The following is an 18,081-nucleotide window of genomic DNA, read 5'->3' on the forward strand; positions in this document are numbered from 1 at the left end:
TCTTCTGTAATCCCTGAGAGTGCCTGGCTTCCGGGCTCTGGCCACATCTTTGCTCCAGAAGTCCCGGGCTGCCAAGACTCTGCCAGTTTTTTTTGCCACCGAGGCTGGCCTCAGCTATGGGCCCCACTCCTGGTCTGGCAGCCTCAGCTCCCTGCTGGGCATGGCTTCCCGGCCGTTGAGGCCGGTGGGTAGTAGGGCAGGAAGAGACTCTCGGAGGCACAGCTCCTCATGGCGCCGTACGTGTGGAGCAGCAGCCGTGGGAAGCGGGCTGTGAAGTACTGGACGAAGCTGTCAGGGATGTGGCCGAGTGCCTGCCTGACCTCCGCTGGGAGCTCCCTGTAGTGGTGCTTCTGGAGGAAGGGTGAGAGGGCCTCGCTTAGCCATGACCAGGATGCCCTGTGACCCAGGCCCCACGCAGACCCTAGAACACACCTTGTTCCTCAGAGCACGGAGCAGGTCTCGCACTGACGTCCCCTTATATGTCCGGAACCGTCTCAGATCTGTGGGCAGGTAACTCTGGCAAGACTGCCCCCGCTGGATTCCCCTCCATCTGGCAGCCCCCCCCCCCCCAAGGCCGGCCTCTACCTGTCTGCAGTGGCACAGAGATGTGCTTGTGCCAGTCGCCCCGGACCACAGCGGAGCCCCCTGCCTCCAGCGCTGCCACCAGGGGCCCTCGCTCAGACTCCTTCTCCAGCCAGTCGCTGACGTCCTAGGACCCCACAGAGCTCTTGAGCCTTATGACCAGTTTCAGAGGCCAAGGCCCAGGAGTGCCCTATGGCTTGGGGGAGCAAAACGGCAAAGGCTTCTTGGTTTAGGAACGGATTGTTGCCCCTCGAGTACAGCTTCCCGGTGCCTTGTCTCCACGTTACCTGCTAGGTCTTCATCAACCACTGAGGTAGGTACCCTTGTCCTCATTTTACAGATGAGCAAACAGGCTCAGAGGCACCAAGTGCCTTGCTCAAGTTCACACAAGTGGGATGGGCTGTCTGGGCACCAGTGTAGTATGAGTGACGACTAGGGTTGAATGGCATGGCGTGTGTATTATGGGGGGTGGGTAGGGGCATGGGGTGAAGGCTGGGGCTGGGAAGTCTGGTCGTGAGCAGACCGTGGAGGGCCAGCATGGCAACGTATAGGTGCCTAGGCCCGAGCTTGGTTCAGAGAAGGAGCTGGGCTTTCTGGAACAGGCAGACAAGTCTCTTTTCCCAGCCACTCTGGATTCCTCTTTATCACTCAGTACCCAAACTTGGGCCTTAGTTGGGGCCATCCCCAAGACTTCCCTCTGACCTGGAAGAAGTGGAGCTGCTTGGCTCTGCTCCAGAAGAAGGGGTGGGCTAGCACCTGCTGAGCAAGGGGGCGGGCCTGGGGCAGGGGGCTCAGCATGGCCTCCACCAGGTTCCTGGCAACCACCTTGTCTGTAGGGGCAAATGGAGAGTCGGGGGGATGGCTTCAGGCCCACCCAGCCCCATGCCCTGCTTCCTCCATTCCCTGCCAGGCCCCATCCCCCCTCACCATGTGCCTCTTCCTCCAGGTGAGTCAGGCTGGGAGTCCCTGCAAGGATGTTGGCCTGGCGAAAAAGACTCTCTCCAAAAGGGTGGCTGCCACCAGAAAGCACATAGTAGAACACACAGCCTGCAGAGAAGATGTCCACTGCGCTTGTCTGGGGGCCAGAGAGACCAACATAAGGAGGCAGTCCCTGCTTCCGGGAAGCCTGCCAGATTCAACTCTCCCACAGGCTGTTACGTTAGGCAAGGCTTCGTTTGGTTCAGACTAGAACTCAAGGATGCTTCCTGAGTACCATCTCCTCAACCTGAGACCTCCTGCCTTCTGTACCACTGGAAAGGGCCCATGGTTTTCGTCCAAAATCTTGGCCCTCCTGACCTGCTAGTGCACGTGTGCAAGCTGCATTCCTCCAGGCCTAGCAGGTAACAGAAGCGGGCGAGGCTGGCTGGGTGCGAGGGAATGAAGTGGCAGTGAGCCCTTATGTCTCCAGGGGACTCCCACGTGCAGAGCTGTGATTTTCCAAAGGATCCAAAATCAAGATTGTTATGTGGAATTTCCCAAAAGTTAAAATACTGGCCACTAATTAAAATCTGTACAAGTCCATGACATCAGATCCTTTAGTCCTTGGGTCTCCGGGTGGCCACTTCCTGCTTTCTCGTGATTTAGGCATGGGTTTGTCTAGCGACTGACCTTTCCTGCGCTCTCATCTGTGTGCATGATTTCATCTTCCACCCACACACTGACAATTCAGAAATCCATAATCCTGGGGTTTCTGGGGGTCAGACACTTCTCTGGGCTTCAACTATATTCGCTCCTCTGGTGCTCCCCAAACCCTGGACACCAGTGGTTTTCCCTGGCTACCTATTAGAATCACCTGCTCCAGGCTAGTCTGGTCAGAATCACTGGATGTGGGGCCTGGGCTTCTGACTCTTTTAAGGTCGCCAATGATTCTGCAGCACAGTGCAGATTGAAAACCCTTTTCTAGCTCAGGATTTCTTAACCCTCGTACTATTGACATTTGGGGACGGATGCTCCAACACAGCACCTCCCTACAACACAATATGGATGGGGCACTGTCCTATGCATTGTAGGATGTTTATTAGCATCCCAGGCCGCTACCCACCAGATGCCCTGGTTCCCCTGCCAGGTGTGACAACTAAGAGTGTCTCTAGATAGACAGTGCCCAATGCCCCCTGGACAGTGAAATGGTCCCTGGATGAGAGCCACTGCTCTAGGTAAGAAGGGATGAACTACACCACTTTACAGATGAAGAAATAGGCTTGGCCACAGCAGGAGAGGCACGGGGCCAGGGAAGGACTCACAGGACTGTCAGAGGGCAGGAGCTGTAGGAGCTCGGGGGCCATCCAGCCTTCCGTGCCAGGGATGCCCGAGCGGAGGCTGAAGCTACAGCGGCCAGCAGGCAGCTTCTTGCAGAGGCCGAAGTCTGAGAGCACCACCCTGCCTGTGCCATCAGGGCCATCAGGCCCAGCGATGAGGACGTTGGCCGGCTTCAGGTCCCGGTGCACTAAGAGCAGAGCAGAGCTGAGCAGGGCTGTGGGGAAGGCAGGGCCAAGGCTGGAGGGCGGGGTGGAAGCAGAGGCAGGGGCAGGGCCTACCTATGTGTAGGGAATGCAGGTGCGCCAGACCGGACATCAGCTGCTGCAGCGCCATCAAGGGCGTCAGGCCCCAGCGCTCCAGCTCTGGGTTTTCCACGTACTGAAGAGGGACAGAGCATCACTGTGCAACCTGGGACCCCTGCTACCACCCCACCACCCCCCGAGCTCTGGCTCACCTCCTGCAAGGAGGCCTGGCAGAGTTCCAGGGCAATGTAGTGGAACTGGGGTCCCCGCTCGGTACAAAAGTAGCGGAGCACATTGGGGTGCCTGTCTGATTCCTGCAGCAGCTGGACCTCCCTCCGGACCAGGCCAAAGCATTCCCGGAGCAGCCGCTTCACAGCCACTGCTCGCCCCTCCAGCTGGCCCCTGGGGGGTTCAGAGAAGGAAGACGAAGGAAAAGGTTCCTTCCTGCACCCACCTCTGGGAGCCTTTGAAAGACTGGCCCCCCGAAGGACTGGCCCAAAGTGCCATGAGAGTCACATGTCCAGCCCAGCTTCTGGTTACCTACTCACCGGAAAACGAACGTCCCGCCTGCCCCACGGCCCAGGACGTCTTTGGGGTTGAAGGATATCTTGCCCACCACGGTAAGCTGCTCAGCTGAGGGGAGAGGAGAGGGCACAGTCTCAGGGAGCAGCTGCTCAGTCCAGACCCACCACCGCCTCCACCTTTCTCTGGTCTCCCACCCTTCATGCCCAGCCTGGAGCTGCCGCTTCCTTGTGTGTGTTTGGGAAGTGACTTAACTCCTGTGCCCTCGGTTTTCTCATTTGTAAAGTGGGACTCGTGTTGATGATCCCACACAGCGTTACCGCAGATTGAATGTGTGGGAGGAGAGTGGGGGTATGGGCTGCTAGATTATCTTCCTTATCCTTCTCCCTCTTCTGACATCTTCTGCCCAGATTTCTTTCTTTACTTCCTCTGCCACTCTCTCCACCTCCTCCAGTTAATAATAAACTCTTTTCATTGAGGAATTGTCTTCAAATAGGAAGGTGGGCTTGGCAACTGGCAGCATGGTGAGGGTGAGTGCAGTTCCAGGAAAGACTGACCCCCTGGGATAGGACAGGGCAGCAATGGGCATTTGGACATAAAACTGTCCCAGAGTTTTTTCTAGGGCACCAGGGAGCCCCTGGAATGCCTTGGTTTCCTATTAAGAAGGATGGGGTTGGCACAGGCAGGCAGAGGTCTATAGGCTTGGACAGTCATTGCTCTTCCCTTTGGGTAGCTTGTGAGACATCCCTCACAATGACCCACACATGTCTGGCTAGGCTGTGCCCTGTTCAGTTCCGAGGGACACCATGCATACAGCTAAACATACATTGCGCCCCAAGAGTTGTGCAGTGCGGTGGCCCCGAGAACACTCTACTCTGGAAGGGCTGCCCACTTCTGTCTCTGCAACTAGCTCTAGGAAAAGCAGATGAGAATCTGCACCAAGATCAGTGAGAAAAGTACCGAGCTGTACCTTAGCATTGCTCTGTATTATTTTAGGAAAACTTCACTCTCATCTCTCAAGATACAGGCAGTAATGTAGATTTGTGTACCCAGAGCCTTCAGGAGTGGCTGGGCTCAGGGCCTGGAAACACAGGTTGGAGTGGGAAGCTCAGAAGGCAGGGACAGAGTTGCTGGGCTCTGACAGGCTCTGGTCGTGAGGGGTGAATGGAGGACAATGTCAAGAAGAACAACAGGGTGCTTAGACAAGAGCCATTTTGGGAAAAGATGGAGTGTGGCCTGTCTGGGGAAAGATCCAACTCGAGTCTGAAGACTCCAGGAAATGAGTGTTTCAGGGTACAGGGAGTGAGTATTAAGTGAACACCCCCAGAACCAGTAAAGTGACAAGAGCTGCAACCCCTCGGGGCTCAGGCACCTTTGCAGGTGCAGTGGGTACCTGCTAGAAGAGCCAGCCCCTCAGGAAGGGGAGCTGCTCTGTCTCTGCAGAGGCAGGGTGAACACAGAGTGGATGCGGGGAGCAGCACTGAAGCATCAGGCCAAGAGTGGGGCAGACTTCAGCCTGAGTTAAGGGAACAACAGCACGAGGCAATGGTTTGAGCAGAGACCAGGAGGTGCCAGCAGCAGCTCATGCAAAGGACTGAAGGCCAGTCCAGCCCAGAGCCAAAGAAGCAGGAGAAGTAGCCTAGGCTGACCAATAAGAGCATGGAAAAGGCCCCCTGGGGCCACCCTCAGACACTAGGGGGAGCTTGAAAGGGCTAGTTAATTTATAAGGTCTAATTGACAAAAGAGAAATGTTTAAAAGTAAAAAGTTCTAAAGAGAGAAACAAAGGAAAAAAATGAGACTTAGGTAATTTACTGGTACTGTCACCAAATATGATGTTAAACTAACACAAATATTGTTAACATCACCTAAGACTGATTTAATAATAATGATACCCGTAACTTCTCGTAATGAGGTGATACAATGAGGTGGGTGTTACTCCCATTTGACAGATGAGAAAATCAAAGCCCAGAGGAGGAAGGCAACCTGTCAAAGTGAACAGCTAGTGGAGTTAGATCTATACCCAGTTCTATCTGCACTGGAGAGTCCTTGATGATAATGATAAAGAATGATGGCAGACATTTCTAGAGTGCTTAACTCTATAGGAGGCTGTAAATCCTCTTATTACTCAGGCTTAAGCACTGTACTATAGTGACTTCTAATAAGCAACTTTGAAGCTAAACCTGCCCCATCTTTTCTCTGTGCCTGACTCTGCCCTTTCCTGTTCACTTAAGCTTACCTTCTGGGTCTTCAACTGCCTGGGCTTGCTCTGAGGGGCTTGGAAGGCTCTTCTTCTTCTGGCCCTGGGGGGAGGCCCCTGACAGCAGGGGCTGAGCATTCTGTGAGATGTGAGGATGGTCTGCTGGTGCCAAGAGGATCTGCTGCTCCTTCTCCACCAGCTGTTGGTGCTGAAATACAGGGCACAAGAGGACTCAGCTGCGGCCAGGTCCTGCTGTGGTTGGGCCCAGCAGTCGTGCCTGAGACAGTCTGGCACCAGACCAAGAACATAGAGAACATAGTAGCAGGGGCCCAGGGAGGTGCTGGGAGAAAGGCAGGGGATAGAATCAGAGCTGGGTGAGAGAGAGCTACTGAGTGATCTTGGAGAGGAGGGGCAGGGTTCCCCTAAGGAAAACCTTAAGAAGGACTTGAGGTCAGGGGTGATAGGCCTACCTGCCTCATTAGGAAAATAATCCATCCTCCCAGGAGGACAGCAGTGAGGCTAGCTGCCAACAGGTCTTGGGGTCCCAGCCCCGGATACAAGTCTGGGGCTTTCTCTTCAGGATGCATCTCCAGGTTCCAAGGTTTCTCACGGCTCAGGCTCAGGAGCTGAGGACAAAGGAGCTTTCACTCTTAGCACACTATGGAAACCCTAACCCTTCTACTATAGAAACCCTAACCCTTCTCCATCACCCAGTACAGATGCTGGGCTGTGAGTGAGTATCCATGAGGCGAGAGCCTGGGCGCTCTCCATGGTGCTGAAGCATCATGGTGTCCCAGGGGTGTGGTCTTCCAAAACTAGCTGATGACCAGCATCTGGGGCGACTGGAGGTAGGAAGGTTTGGCTCGCTAAAAAACACAGATACTCTTGGGAAATCACCAAAAAATTCAGATATCCATCTCCAGTTCAGTGGGGACTGAGTGGGCTTCCCAGTTACGCTAATGAGCAATCAGATTTGAGAATTACTGCTTCACCCCATGGCTAGGGTTTTTTGTTTGTTTGTTTGTTTTTGTTGTTGTTTTTCCTGCCTTCCATCCATCCTCTCTCTGTCTCTCTCCTTTTTTAAAAGATTTTATTTATTTATTTGACAGAGATTACAAGTAGGCAGAGAGGCAGGCAGAGAGAGAGAGAAGAAGAAGCAGGCTCCCTGCTGAGCAGAGAGCCCAACGCGGGGCTTGATCCCAGGACCCTGGAAACATGACCTGAGCCGAAGGCAGAGGCCTTAACCCACTGAATTACCCAGGCGCCCCTCTCTCTCTCTTTTTTTAAAAGATGTATTTGTTTATCTGTGAGTGAAAGGTGGGGTTGGGGGTAGGGGCAGAGGGAGATGGAGCAGGCCATGGCTGTTCTAACCTTGAACCACTAGCGATTCTTGCCCAACCCTTTCCCAGTAGAGCATGGTTTTATAGTTTTTCTGTTTACATTTCCTAACTTGAGAAATATTCTGTAATTTATACACTGAAAAATTAGAACTGTGATCCTTATTTCACGATTTAGATAACCAATATCCTTTGATACTTCTAATGTGTTTCTGGAAATAACAACATATATGTATGTTTTTCTTCCAGGAGATTGTGTGATGTCAGTTGACCCATGCCCAGATGTACTCCTAGAAGCCTGAGGGAAAGGTCCAATAGCTGCCCTCCCAACCTGCCAAGCCCCCCGCCCCTGCCATGTCCTCTGCCCTTCTAGCACTGACCTCCAGGAAGAGGGTGGGGGTCTGTGTGTTTTCTGAGAGTCTGTTCTCAGCAGTCCCACTCTGTGGGGTGGGATGCACCCTCAGCATGGTGGTATGCAGGACTGGGGGTGGCTCGTGATATCCTAAGGGGCAGAGCAAAGGTCAGCTCGCTGAAGGTGACATCAGCCTTCCAACTCAGAAGCAGGGCTCATAGGCCCTTCATCTACTCAAAACTTGAGCCAGGAGAATCTCACCAATGAGCAGCCACTGGCTAGGAAGGGCTATACTGCCTGAGGGATATCTAACAGCAGTGCTAGGTGAGCCCTTTCGCTCTCCTGAGACTTGGAGTGTCACTTCTTCTGTGGTGGGGCCATCCATGGGGGCCAGGGTCAGTCCACGAGGCTGTGGCAAAAGATAGAGAGTCATGAGTGAGAGAGGTGCTCTCCTACCCCATCCCCTTTTTCCAGCCCTCTCAGAGACCCCTTCTCACCACTAGGGCCACCCCTGTATGGACCAGTGCTTTAGAAACATAGAAGCCAGTTTCATCCTTCCCCACGTACAGTGTCATCCTAGTGAGGAAGAAGAAAAAGGGGAGAAGTATGAGTGATAGTGGTGGATAGTTTCAGTTACCACTGTACCTGTGTCTTTGTGTTGTCCTCTCCGACACTGACCCTGGGCTTAACCATGTGACTTGCTTTGGAGAATGAGACAATAGCAAATGTATCATAAACAGTGGCTTGAGAAGGGCTCAGCTAGCCTCCTGGGGCACGAGAGGACCTCATTTGACACACCCTCGGCCAAATATTCCACCAATTATGATAGAGTTGAAAGAGGTCATCTTAAACTATCCAGACTCAACCAAGCCACCAGATTGCCCACATCAGAAAACCACCCAGCTGACTCACAGAATCTTGAAAAATAACTAATGTTCATTGTTTTTAAGCTCTAGGTTTTGGGAGTACTTTGTTATGTGGCAGAAGCTAACAGACACAAACTCTAGAGTCACGATTTCTAAATCTGTGTCTAGCCCAGACCTTTTTCAAGAGCTCAGTTTTCTGAGTATGAACTTGTCATTTCATTCCTTACATTCCCTTCCTCCTCTAGAGCTCCCTACCTCTGAAAAGGACAGCACTTACGTGCTTCTAGAAACCTGAGCACTTGCTCACAGACCTTGATTCCTTGCCCACAACCGCCAAATTTCCTGATCACCAAATTCTTACTGTTTCCCCCCCTTCATATCTCTTACTTTCCACTTATTTCCATTTCTAGCATTTCCACCTTATTCCAAATGGTCTTCGTCTCATGTCTGAACTAATGCAGTATTCGATGCATGGACACTTCCTTGCTCTACCACTCTGATGTTCTCCACACTGCAACCAGAGTTGTCTTTCTAAAGTGAAAAGATGATCTAATCACTTTTTTTTTTTTAAGATTTCATTTATTTATTTGACAGAGAGAGAGAGATCACAAGTAGGCAGAGAGGCAGGCAGAGAGAGAGGAGGAAGCAGGCTCCCTGCAGAGCAGAGAGCCCGATGCGGGGCTCGATCCCAGGACCCTGAGATCATGACCTGAGCCGAAGGCAGCGGCTTAATCCACTGAGCCACCCAGGTGCCCCGATCTAATCACTTTTTTGCTTAAAACCATCCAATGTCTTTTCCTTAGCCTTAGGAGAAAATGCCTAAACATTTCAATGATCCTACAAGATCCCTGGCTTAACACCCTCTGACTTTATTCCATGCTTAGATCTATGTTCCAGACTTATTTAATTTCTGTTCCCTGGCTGCCATGTGCATACTCGCTTTCACTCGTGCTCTCTCTCTCTCGCTTTCTACTCATCCTTCAGGTTTCAATTTAGATGTCCTTTCTTCCAGGAAGCCTTCCATGAGTGCCTCCTGTCCCCAGTCTCAATTTAGGTAACCTTCCTATACATTCCCATGGCAAATCTATACTTCTGTTTTATCATTCTCTATCATACTTATTACAATTGTCCTCTTACACACCCATCTTCCACACTAGACTCTAAGATCTCTGTAGGTAAGAACACAGGCTGTATTATTGTACTTCCAGAGCCTGACAGGTAACTAATACACAGTAAGTGCTCAATTAATATTTGTGTAATGAATGAATGAATGGATAATCCATTATTTTCCCAGCCTGTCTCTTTGTCCCCTAAGATGGGGACTCTAAAGCATTCAGTACTGTAGGGAAAGGGAAAGGTTTGTCTTTAACAGTCACTAAGGCACAGCACATGCCACGCAGAACAAGCACCATCCATACACTGGAGTGGAGACCCAGAGGCCCCCTGTAGGCCAATTTTGCCCTAGAGTTGTCAAATAGAAGGCTATCCTGAAGGTCCCGAGGACACCGTAGGGGGTGGGGGTGCGGGGTGCTGGGCACTGGTTATTTGCCAATCAGTTTTGTAAATAACCAGTTTGAAATATTTTGGCTCCTGGTTTAGCTGTATATGTGTGTCATAATTAAACGTCCAGTCCTCCCCAGTCCCCAGGGATGGGCACTTACAGGAGCGGAGTGTCTGAGGTGGAAAAGTCGGTAGCTGTGTCCTGAGGGCCTGAGGCAGGCAGTCGGATGTGGCCCCAGCGGAGGGCGAGGAAATGCAGGGTGTCCCGAGCCAGCGTGAGGTGCGGCAGCTGGCGCAGGCTGTCCTGGTGCCAGGTGTAGATTCCCATCACTGGCATGCCCAAGTCCTGTGTCCACAGCACTGCCCCACTTCCTGGGTCCACAGTGAGCAGCAGACCCATCCCACAGGATGCCAGGTGACTCATGTCTGCAAGAAAGATGGCCAGGGTGGTGTGGGCAAGGAGCTCTGACCTGAGGCATCTCAGAACATCTTGGGGGGTTGGGGGGAATTCCTCAGAGGGTAGGCCATCAGGAGGGCACTCAGGTGTGTGGGGGTCAGGTGAGATCCCCTGGACGGTTAGGAGGACATGGGAAGCTCAGTCAGAATGTACTGGGTCACCTGGAATCAGGGGACCAGTCAGGGGCAACCGGGGAGCTATGTAAGATACGGGGGTCAGTCAGGTCATCCAGAACTGACTTAAGTGTGTAACTCAGTCCAGGTCACTTGAGAGAGGTCACTTAGGATGTGAGGTAGTCCTAGCCATGGTCTGATTGAGGTCACCCAGGAGACAATCAGGTGGCCTGGAGGCATGTGGGTCACTTGGGAGTCATGTTGGGTGTGAAGGGGATGAGTCAGAGGCCCTGGGGGTGTCAGCTGGGATCTGTTATGGTTACTTGTGTGGGTTCCATGCAAAATGAAGTCAGGGTAAAAGGGGTGGCTTGGGGACCCCTGAAAGGTCACTCGGGCCGTTGGGTGGGATGGTCATAATATCAAGGGGGTGGTCAGAATTACCTGGGGGAGGTTAATCTTGGGGGAGTTCACTTAGGGTCATCTCTCGGGTTGTTCAACTTTGAGGGTCAGTTAGGATCTGTGAGGACCCATCAGAGCGTTTGTGGGTTGCTTGGGGTCACTCAGGACAACAGGGGCCACCCAGGGTTACCTGGCTCAGCTCCTTTGGAATATGGAGGAGTGAGGATGTTAAAGATGGCTCGGGGTAAAGGAGGATCTGGCTGGGGTTGAGGGGGGGGTCACTTAGGGTTGTCCACCAAGGGTGTGTCATTCAGAATGTGGTGAGGCTTGGTAAGGGTACCCTGAGTCGGAGAACTTGCTCAAAACCTGGAGCCAGGGAAAGGCAGCACTCACATTTTCCAGGCAAGCTGTCCATGGGGGGCGCCGAGTAGCGTCGGTAGGTCGTGTTCCAGCGCAGGGCCGGGGTCCGGTGGTCGTGCATGGTGACCGTGTACTCTGCGAATGCCCAGAAGCAGGGTGACCAGGAATGCCCGTGCAATATTCCTCCCACGACTACGCCAGGGGATGTCATCGTGCACCCGTCCTGGAGGCCAGAGTCTGTGAGGGTCACAATCTGTCTGGGTCACCGCTGTCCCCTCAGCTCAGGGCAATGTTTGCAGACCAACAGATTGACTGACTGGGCAGGATTCAACTTGGAAAGCAATTGCCAGGAGCCGTTGGGACATGACTCACGTGTTCGGCCAATGTAGAGGCGTGGGGTAGAGGGACCCTCTGTGGTCAGTGTCATCTGTGTCTTTCCTGACTCAGGGTCCACCACAAACCAGGCATCCTGCTTCCGGCCTGTGGAGGTGGAAAGTGGCCCAGCCATCGCCTGGGACAGGGTGTGCTACCTGATGTCCTGTACGCAGCTGTCCCCCACTCCCCATAACGAGGTCCACTCCTGGAATTGGACCCGCGGGCTGGAGAGATGCTTACCTGTGTAGAAGACGCCATCAGAGCTGCGACACGGGGAGGCGTGAACCAGCTCAGGGATGGTGAAGGGCAGCCTCTGAGAAGGAACGTTTCCAGGAAAGAGAAAGAGCAGAAAAACACATACAACCTGTTCACTAGAGGCAATCAGTATCATTTTCATTTCCCAGAGAGTGTCAGTAACTTGGCTATTGTCACACAGCAGGTTTCCGATGGGATAAAGTTCTAACAAACATTCCACCCCATTCCCTGTGACAAATCCAGAGTGCTATTTGATAGCCCCCATCAGAGTCCCGCTGTGGAAGACGAATGCCTTCTCTCCCCTGTGTGCATGTCCCTTTGTAAGGCAACCTGTCGGCCATGTCCATAACCAAGTGGAATCTCTCTCTTCACCACTTGACTCTGCACTTGGCCACAGGACTTGCTTTGGCTGGCAAGATGTTAGTGAAGGTGATACAAGCAAAGTTGGACAAGGGTTTGTGCGCTGGACTTGCCCTTTCTCTGGTTCCCTTGTTGCTACCACGTGGACAATCCCAAGCTCTCCTGATGAGGATGAGCCATGTCTGGCCCAGCTGTCCCTCTCAGAAACCTGCCAACCACCAACCAACTTTCAGAAAGACAGCCATCCAGCTGGCCACAGACGCCAGAGCAAACTCAGTCAAGACCACCCAGCTGAGTCCAGCCAAAACTGTGATCCCACAAAATGGTGAGTTAAATCAACGGCTGGTATTTTTAAGCCATTGAGTTTCAGGGTGACTATTTATTTGGTAAAACCTAACTGGTGGAAGTTTCCCCAGCGTCCTGAAGAAGCCCTGTGATGCCCTCAGGGGCCTGACAGTCTGCTCCCACCACCCCCTTTCAACAGGTGCCTCTGGACAGCCTTCCCATAATGCCCTCTGCAGGACCCTCAGACACCAACCATGCAGCCCTCTCGGTACTCCAGCTAACAGAAGCCCAGGCTCTCTCTCTACCCCAAACACTGTAGGAAATATACCATTAATCCCTGTTGTTTCTGGGTCCCCAAGACGTACAGGCTGCCATCAGCTGGGTCTGAGAGAAAGGCTGTCCTGTGGGGCAGAGGAGAACAGGGGGAGGGTTAGGCGCACACCCCCTGGGTTCATGGATGCCCCAGTTCTCTCCATCTCCCCAACTAGTAGGAGCCCACCCTTGCAGGAGGCACCACAGAGCTGCTCCACAGCCAAACTTCCTTCCAACACGCCCCCATGCCCACTCCACCCAACTCCTTCCACACAACTGTGGCTTCGGCATCTCCCAGAACCCCCCTCCTTCAAAGACCGCAGGTTCACTTACTCGGTGACATACATTGGCCCCTGGATGATGGGATCTGTGGGCACAGGGACATGAAGCGTGAGTAACCTCCTCCAACTCCCCGCTGATAAGCCTAGCTCATGTTCATTGTGTGCTTAAGTGTGTGCCAGACACCGAGCCAAACATTCGTCATGCATGTAATTTAATCCTCCCAAAGAGCGCTGTGAAGTAGGGTCATCACCCTTGGCCCCATTTTACAGGTGAGGACATGGAGGCTCAGAGAGAGGAAGTGACTTTCCCAAGGCCACACAGCTGGGAAGTGGTCCAGTTGCCTGCAGACACCGGCTCATTGGATTCTAGATCCCAGACACTTATCTTCTATGTCACAGGTCCGAGGAAGGAAGGGGATTGCCCCCTGCTCACCATCCTTCAGCGTCCACTTCAAGTCTCCTGTCTGCTTGCTCAGTGCGTGGAGACTTCCGTCCAGGGTAGACACTAGCAGGAGGCTTTCTGGCCTGAGAGTCTGGACCTGAAGTGGGAAACAAAGTCACCTTCTTGCAGAAGGGGACAGACAAAGAAGGAAGCATGACAGGCTCCCCTGTTGATGGGAGCTGGGGGGCTCTCTAAAGTCCCTCCCCTTCCCCACCACTCAATTCTTTCTGGTTTTCTAGAGAAGACTGGGGGCCTTTACGAGAAGACTTCACAGCCTCCTGATAAGACTGGTGCTCTTGTCCCCAGCACTATATAAATTATATAAATTATCTATATATAAATTATATATAGAAACTAAATAAATTATATATATAATATATAAATTATATAATATAAATATATAATTATATAAATTATATAAATGAGAGACTAAGGCTTACACAGGGTAGGTAATGAGCCTAAGACCATGCAGAATGGGTACTTGAACCACCATGTCTCTGATTACATTTGCCACGCTGTCTGGCTCTCTTGGGATGACCCCTTTCTGCCTCCCCAGACCAGCCCAGCTGCTTTTGGTGCCAGGCCCCAGGGGTCCTCTGGACCAAGGCTTGGGGGCAGCCAAGGGAGGGAGGGCTGGAGGTGCCCTTGCATCGGGCCCCTGCTGGGCTAACTCACCTGCTCTAGCCCCTCCTTGAGCAAACAGGGTGAGGCTGAGTGCCCAGCAGGAACCCTAACATCCGGGTGGCCCAGCCACACCCCTGCAAAAGCCACATCCTGCTCCGGGACCCTCAGGTTTGGAGCTACGCCAGTGGTTTTGGTGGTGAGTCGGAAAACTGCCTCTTAGCCCCTCTTTTTTCGCAGCCTGTTTTCTGGTCTGAGAAGAAGCTGCAGACAGGTTGCCCACAGCTGAGGTGGGTTGACCATCATCATGCCTACACATTTTTTTTTTTTAAGATTTTATTTATTTGACAGAGGGAGAGATCACAAGCAAGCAGAGAGGCAGGCAGAGAGGAAGAAGCAGGCTCCCCACCGAGCAGAGAGTCCGATGCGGGGCTTGATTCCAGGACCCTGGGATCATGGCCTGAGCTGAAGGCAGAGGCTTTAACCCACTGAGCCACCCAGGTGCCCCTACACATTTGCTTTTGATTAGCTACCCATTTCTACAACTGGAACTATTTCCATTTTTTAAAATCAAGATTTCTAATTTTTCTCCTTTCTAGTTTTTCTCATTTTTCTGGAAACACCTGCTCTGGCCACCCTGGTCTCGCATTCCTACTTGGCAGTCGAGGGTGGACCCAGAGCAGGATGTGGGGCAGAGGTCTGGCGTGAATGGCCAACCCACCATGATCCTGTTTGCCATTCTGGGGACTGCAGGGTGAATGAGTGGATTTTATTCTGGGTGCCTTTGCCTTCTTCCTGCATTTCTGTACAACTGGACTCTTACCTGCTGGCAGGACAGGACCTGATCCCCACAACTCCTAGTTATTTATCCTAGATGTTCTGAAACCAGGGTCCGGGTGTGGGTAAGGGAGAGACCATGAACCACCTGAATTTCTTGACAGAGGACACTTGAGTGGACCCTGTGTCTCCACCAGGGATCCCAGGACTTTTAGGAGACCCCCACCCAGTCCAGGCTGTTCTCTCCACCTGCACCCTCACACTGCAGAAGGGGGCACCTGTTCAGTGCCTTTCCACGCTGGCACATCTCTGCAGCTGGGTGTTTGTGGGGGCACCTGGCAAGCCCTCAAAGCTAGGAGGATTTTCCTGGACAGGGTCTGATTTGAGGCCCTCGGGACCCGGAGGAGGGGAAGGCGCCTCCTGTGGCTGCACTCCCCACCCTCAACCCGATGGCTAAGCAACTGCCCCTGCCCCCAGTCCGAGGCCCAGAACTTGGAGGTCCCGCAGCTGCCCCACGTCTCACCTCTGGCCCTGGCGACCGGAGCAGCGCCACGAGCTGGAGCAGGAGCCCTAGGCGGAGCGGGGGCCATGGGCCGCACCCCCCGGCTGCGCTCACCATGGCGGGTCCCTCAGCGCCTCCAGGGGACAGCAAGGACCCTGCCTAGCCTGAAGGAGACTCCGCCCCGGGCTGGGCCACTTGGTACACAGTAGCCAAGGCGCAACCTCAGCTGGTGTCCCGCCCTTCCCCCCTCACCCCGGCCCCGCCTGCCCTTCTCATCACACCCACAACAGCACCCCCAGTCACTCTGCTAGAGAGAGAGTGTGGGTGAGGTTAGCAGCCGAGGCCATTCATGCAGACGGTCCCGCGCACCAAGTACTCTACCAAGCGCTCCGCATCTGTCCCCGTTATTCAACGGTCCCAGCGCTACCGATGGAAAAGCAGAGGCTGGGCACTGGAATTCAAGGTCAGACGTCTGCCCTCAGAGCTTCTGCTCTTTGTTACTGTGCTCGGGCATCTTTCATTGAGAGACTGTGGAATATGGATGAACTGATGGACTCATTCATTCAATAAATATTGACCTATTAAGCAGTCTGGGAGGCAGGAGAGAAAGGGTACCTGTCTTTGCAGAACTCACAGCCTCCCATGCCTTAGATACCAGACGGGGCAGCATCCAGCACTCCTTGCTGTGGTGGTTCCAGTCCTTGCTGCAGACAAAGGTCCCCCAACTTGGTTCAGAGAGGGATCCCTTTTTGCAGGGATCCCATTAATTGTCACATTTGGGCTCATTCATTTCTCTTTCTTCCTGGTGTAAAAATCACTGCTGATCTGAGGATCATGAAGTTCAGCTCTGCCCCTCTCTGCCTCTGCCTGTCTGTCATCCCTGGCCCTCCTGGGCATGCCCCCACAGTCATAGAAGAGTTTGCTATCTGGCCCACAGTCTGCACCTCCACCCCAAATACGCCACCATCACTGGTGTCTTCAGTGTCACCTGCTGCTGCACATGCCCCAGACCCAAGCTGTGATTAACTCTCGATTGCCGAGGCTTGTCCATGTAACCCCATCTTGCTAGGTTGGCACCCCCATCCCTCTGCTGCTCCAAGGATGGGCTGCTGAGAGCTCACAGGTGCCTGCTTTCTCCACAGGATTGCCCTTGGCTGACTGAAGCATCCTGTGCCCTCCTACCAATGACTGACTGACATGGGGAAACAAAAGACTGGTCCCTTTGCCTCAAGCTGGAATCAACTCTGAGGTACAATTTGGGCTGCAGAGGTCCCTGTCCTTTGCTCACTCCCCTTCTCTTAGAGTTCTTCCCAGGGCACAACCTCAGCTTGAGTCAGAACCCCTGCCTCAGGCTCTGTTTTTAAGAACCTACCTGATCTGAGGCACCTTGTCATCACATTTTCATCAAATGCAGCCTTAGAAAACCCAACTGCCTCGTGGCAAGAAGCCTCTTCTAGAAACGTGTACATCATAAAGTCTTTGGTTTACGTGGTTACTCCTTCAAGCTTAGCTGTTCCAATACTCCCAATTGGCCAGGTGGTCCTAATTTCCTAACAGAAGTGACTGCTTGTCACTCTAGAAACCAGCCCAAGCTCCTGAGGATGTGAATGAGCCCTCCTTTATGCTTTGTATTTTGTATACTGTACATCCACTTTGAAATGTACATGGTGTTTATTCATCATGCTTGGATTCGTAGTCATGCCTCATGCAAATCCATTCAATTTTCATAGACAACCTACAAGTGAACCCGAATAAATCATTTGTGTGTGTGATGATATGAATAATACACATTGTAGAGACTTTGTAACATTCAGGAAAATATAAATAGGAAGAAGAAAATTCATTCATGGTTCCACCTCCTGGAAACAGAGTACCTCTGTTAACATGCTGTCATAGTTACTCCTGTGTTTTGTTTTTTCCTATGCCTATATGCTTTAGGGGGCTACTATGTTCCAACACTAATGATGTTTTCCTTCCTCCAGAGCTTCTTTTCCCCCTGATAGCTCTTCTCTTCAGGTGAGGCTGCTCTGAATTTATTGCCTCTGAGAAGGGAGGAGGAGGGACAGAGAGAAAACAAAGCTTCTTTTATTTAGCTTTTGTTTTTGAACACTTCAGGGCACGAATCTAGACCTGAGAGAATAAATAATGAGAGCAGAAAAGTGGAAAAGTCACTCCCCAGGCTCAGAGAGAAGGAAAATAAGGAGTAGGGGTTGAGAACTGGCTAGAGCCTCGTCACCCAAGGACTGGCCCCTGTGTAGCTTTGTGGGATCAAGAGCAGAGGGGCTTTGTATCTGGAGAGGTAGTGAACCCTGGAGACAACACATGCTGTGTCTGGGCAGACAGGGGTGTTGGGGAGGTTCCCAACATCTAGTGTGATGAAGAGGTGGGGAAATGTTTTCCAGATGCCTGAGGAGGAGCTGGAGAGAGGGGGTGAGGAGAGAGAGTCTTTGGAAAGAAAGAGGAACAGAGCCTCCTGGGTGGCTCAGTTGGTTGGGTGTCTGCCTTCTGCTCAGCTTGTGATCCCAGGGTCATGGGATTAACCCCACGTGGGGCTGCTTGCTCAGCGGGGAGCCTGCTTCTCCCTCTCCCTCTGCTCCTTCCCCTGCTTGTACTCTCTCTAATGATTACAATAAAAATCTTTCAAAAAAAAAAAAAAAAGAAAGAAAGAGGAACAATGCAGCAGAGAC

At 52.5% G+C, this 18,081-nt stretch overlaps 1 protein-coding gene across 1 annotated transcript; it reads right to left on the minus strand.

The window, feature by feature from the left end:
- Window positions 1-143: 143 nt before the first annotated feature.
- ERN2 (endoplasmic reticulum to nucleus signaling 2) lies at window positions 144-15,558 on the minus strand. The gene is made up of 22 exons (XM_045993080.1): window positions 15,416-15,558; window positions 13,486-13,591; window positions 13,105-13,138; window positions 12,788-12,860; window positions 11,800-11,872; window positions 11,557-11,664; window positions 11,218-11,319; window positions 10,017-10,281; window positions 7,987-8,065; window positions 7,751-7,898; window positions 7,518-7,639; window positions 6,271-6,426; window positions 5,840-6,008; window positions 3,629-3,713; window positions 3,293-3,482; window positions 3,117-3,216; window positions 2,823-3,025; window positions 1,510-1,657; window positions 1,285-1,412; window positions 586-709; window positions 433-500; window positions 144-350 (listed from the first exon to the last, which is right to left on the minus strand). The coding sequence occupies exons 1-22, from the start codon at window positions 15,509-15,511 to the stop codon at window positions 144-146; spliced, it is 2,784 nt and encodes a 927-aa protein (XP_045849036.1). The 5' UTR covers window positions 15,512-15,558.
- Window positions 15,559-18,081: the final 2,523 nt, after the last annotated feature.

The sequence above is a fragment of the Meles meles genome, chromosome 21, assembly GCF_922984935.1.
Source record: "Meles meles chromosome 21, mMelMel3.1 paternal haplotype, whole genome shotgun sequence".
Classification (NCBI taxonomy): domain Eukaryota; kingdom Metazoa; phylum Chordata; class Mammalia; order Carnivora; family Mustelidae; genus Meles; species Meles meles.

Bases quoted from the DNA above. Each gene is read 5' to 3' on its own strand.
- ERN2 (XM_045993080.1), bottom strand. From the start codon at position 15,511: ATGGTGAGCGCAGCCGGGGGGTGCGGCCCATGGCCCCCGCTCCGCCTA. The intron at 11,873-12,787 runs GTATATTTCCTA...GTTCCTTCTCAG, and splicing joins AGAAACAACAGGGATTAATG to AGGCTGCCCTTCACCATCCC. The intron at 3,483-3,628 runs GTGAGTAGGTAA...TGAACCCCCCAG, and splicing joins GGCGGGACGTTCGTTTTCCG to GGGCCAGCTGGAGGGGCGAG.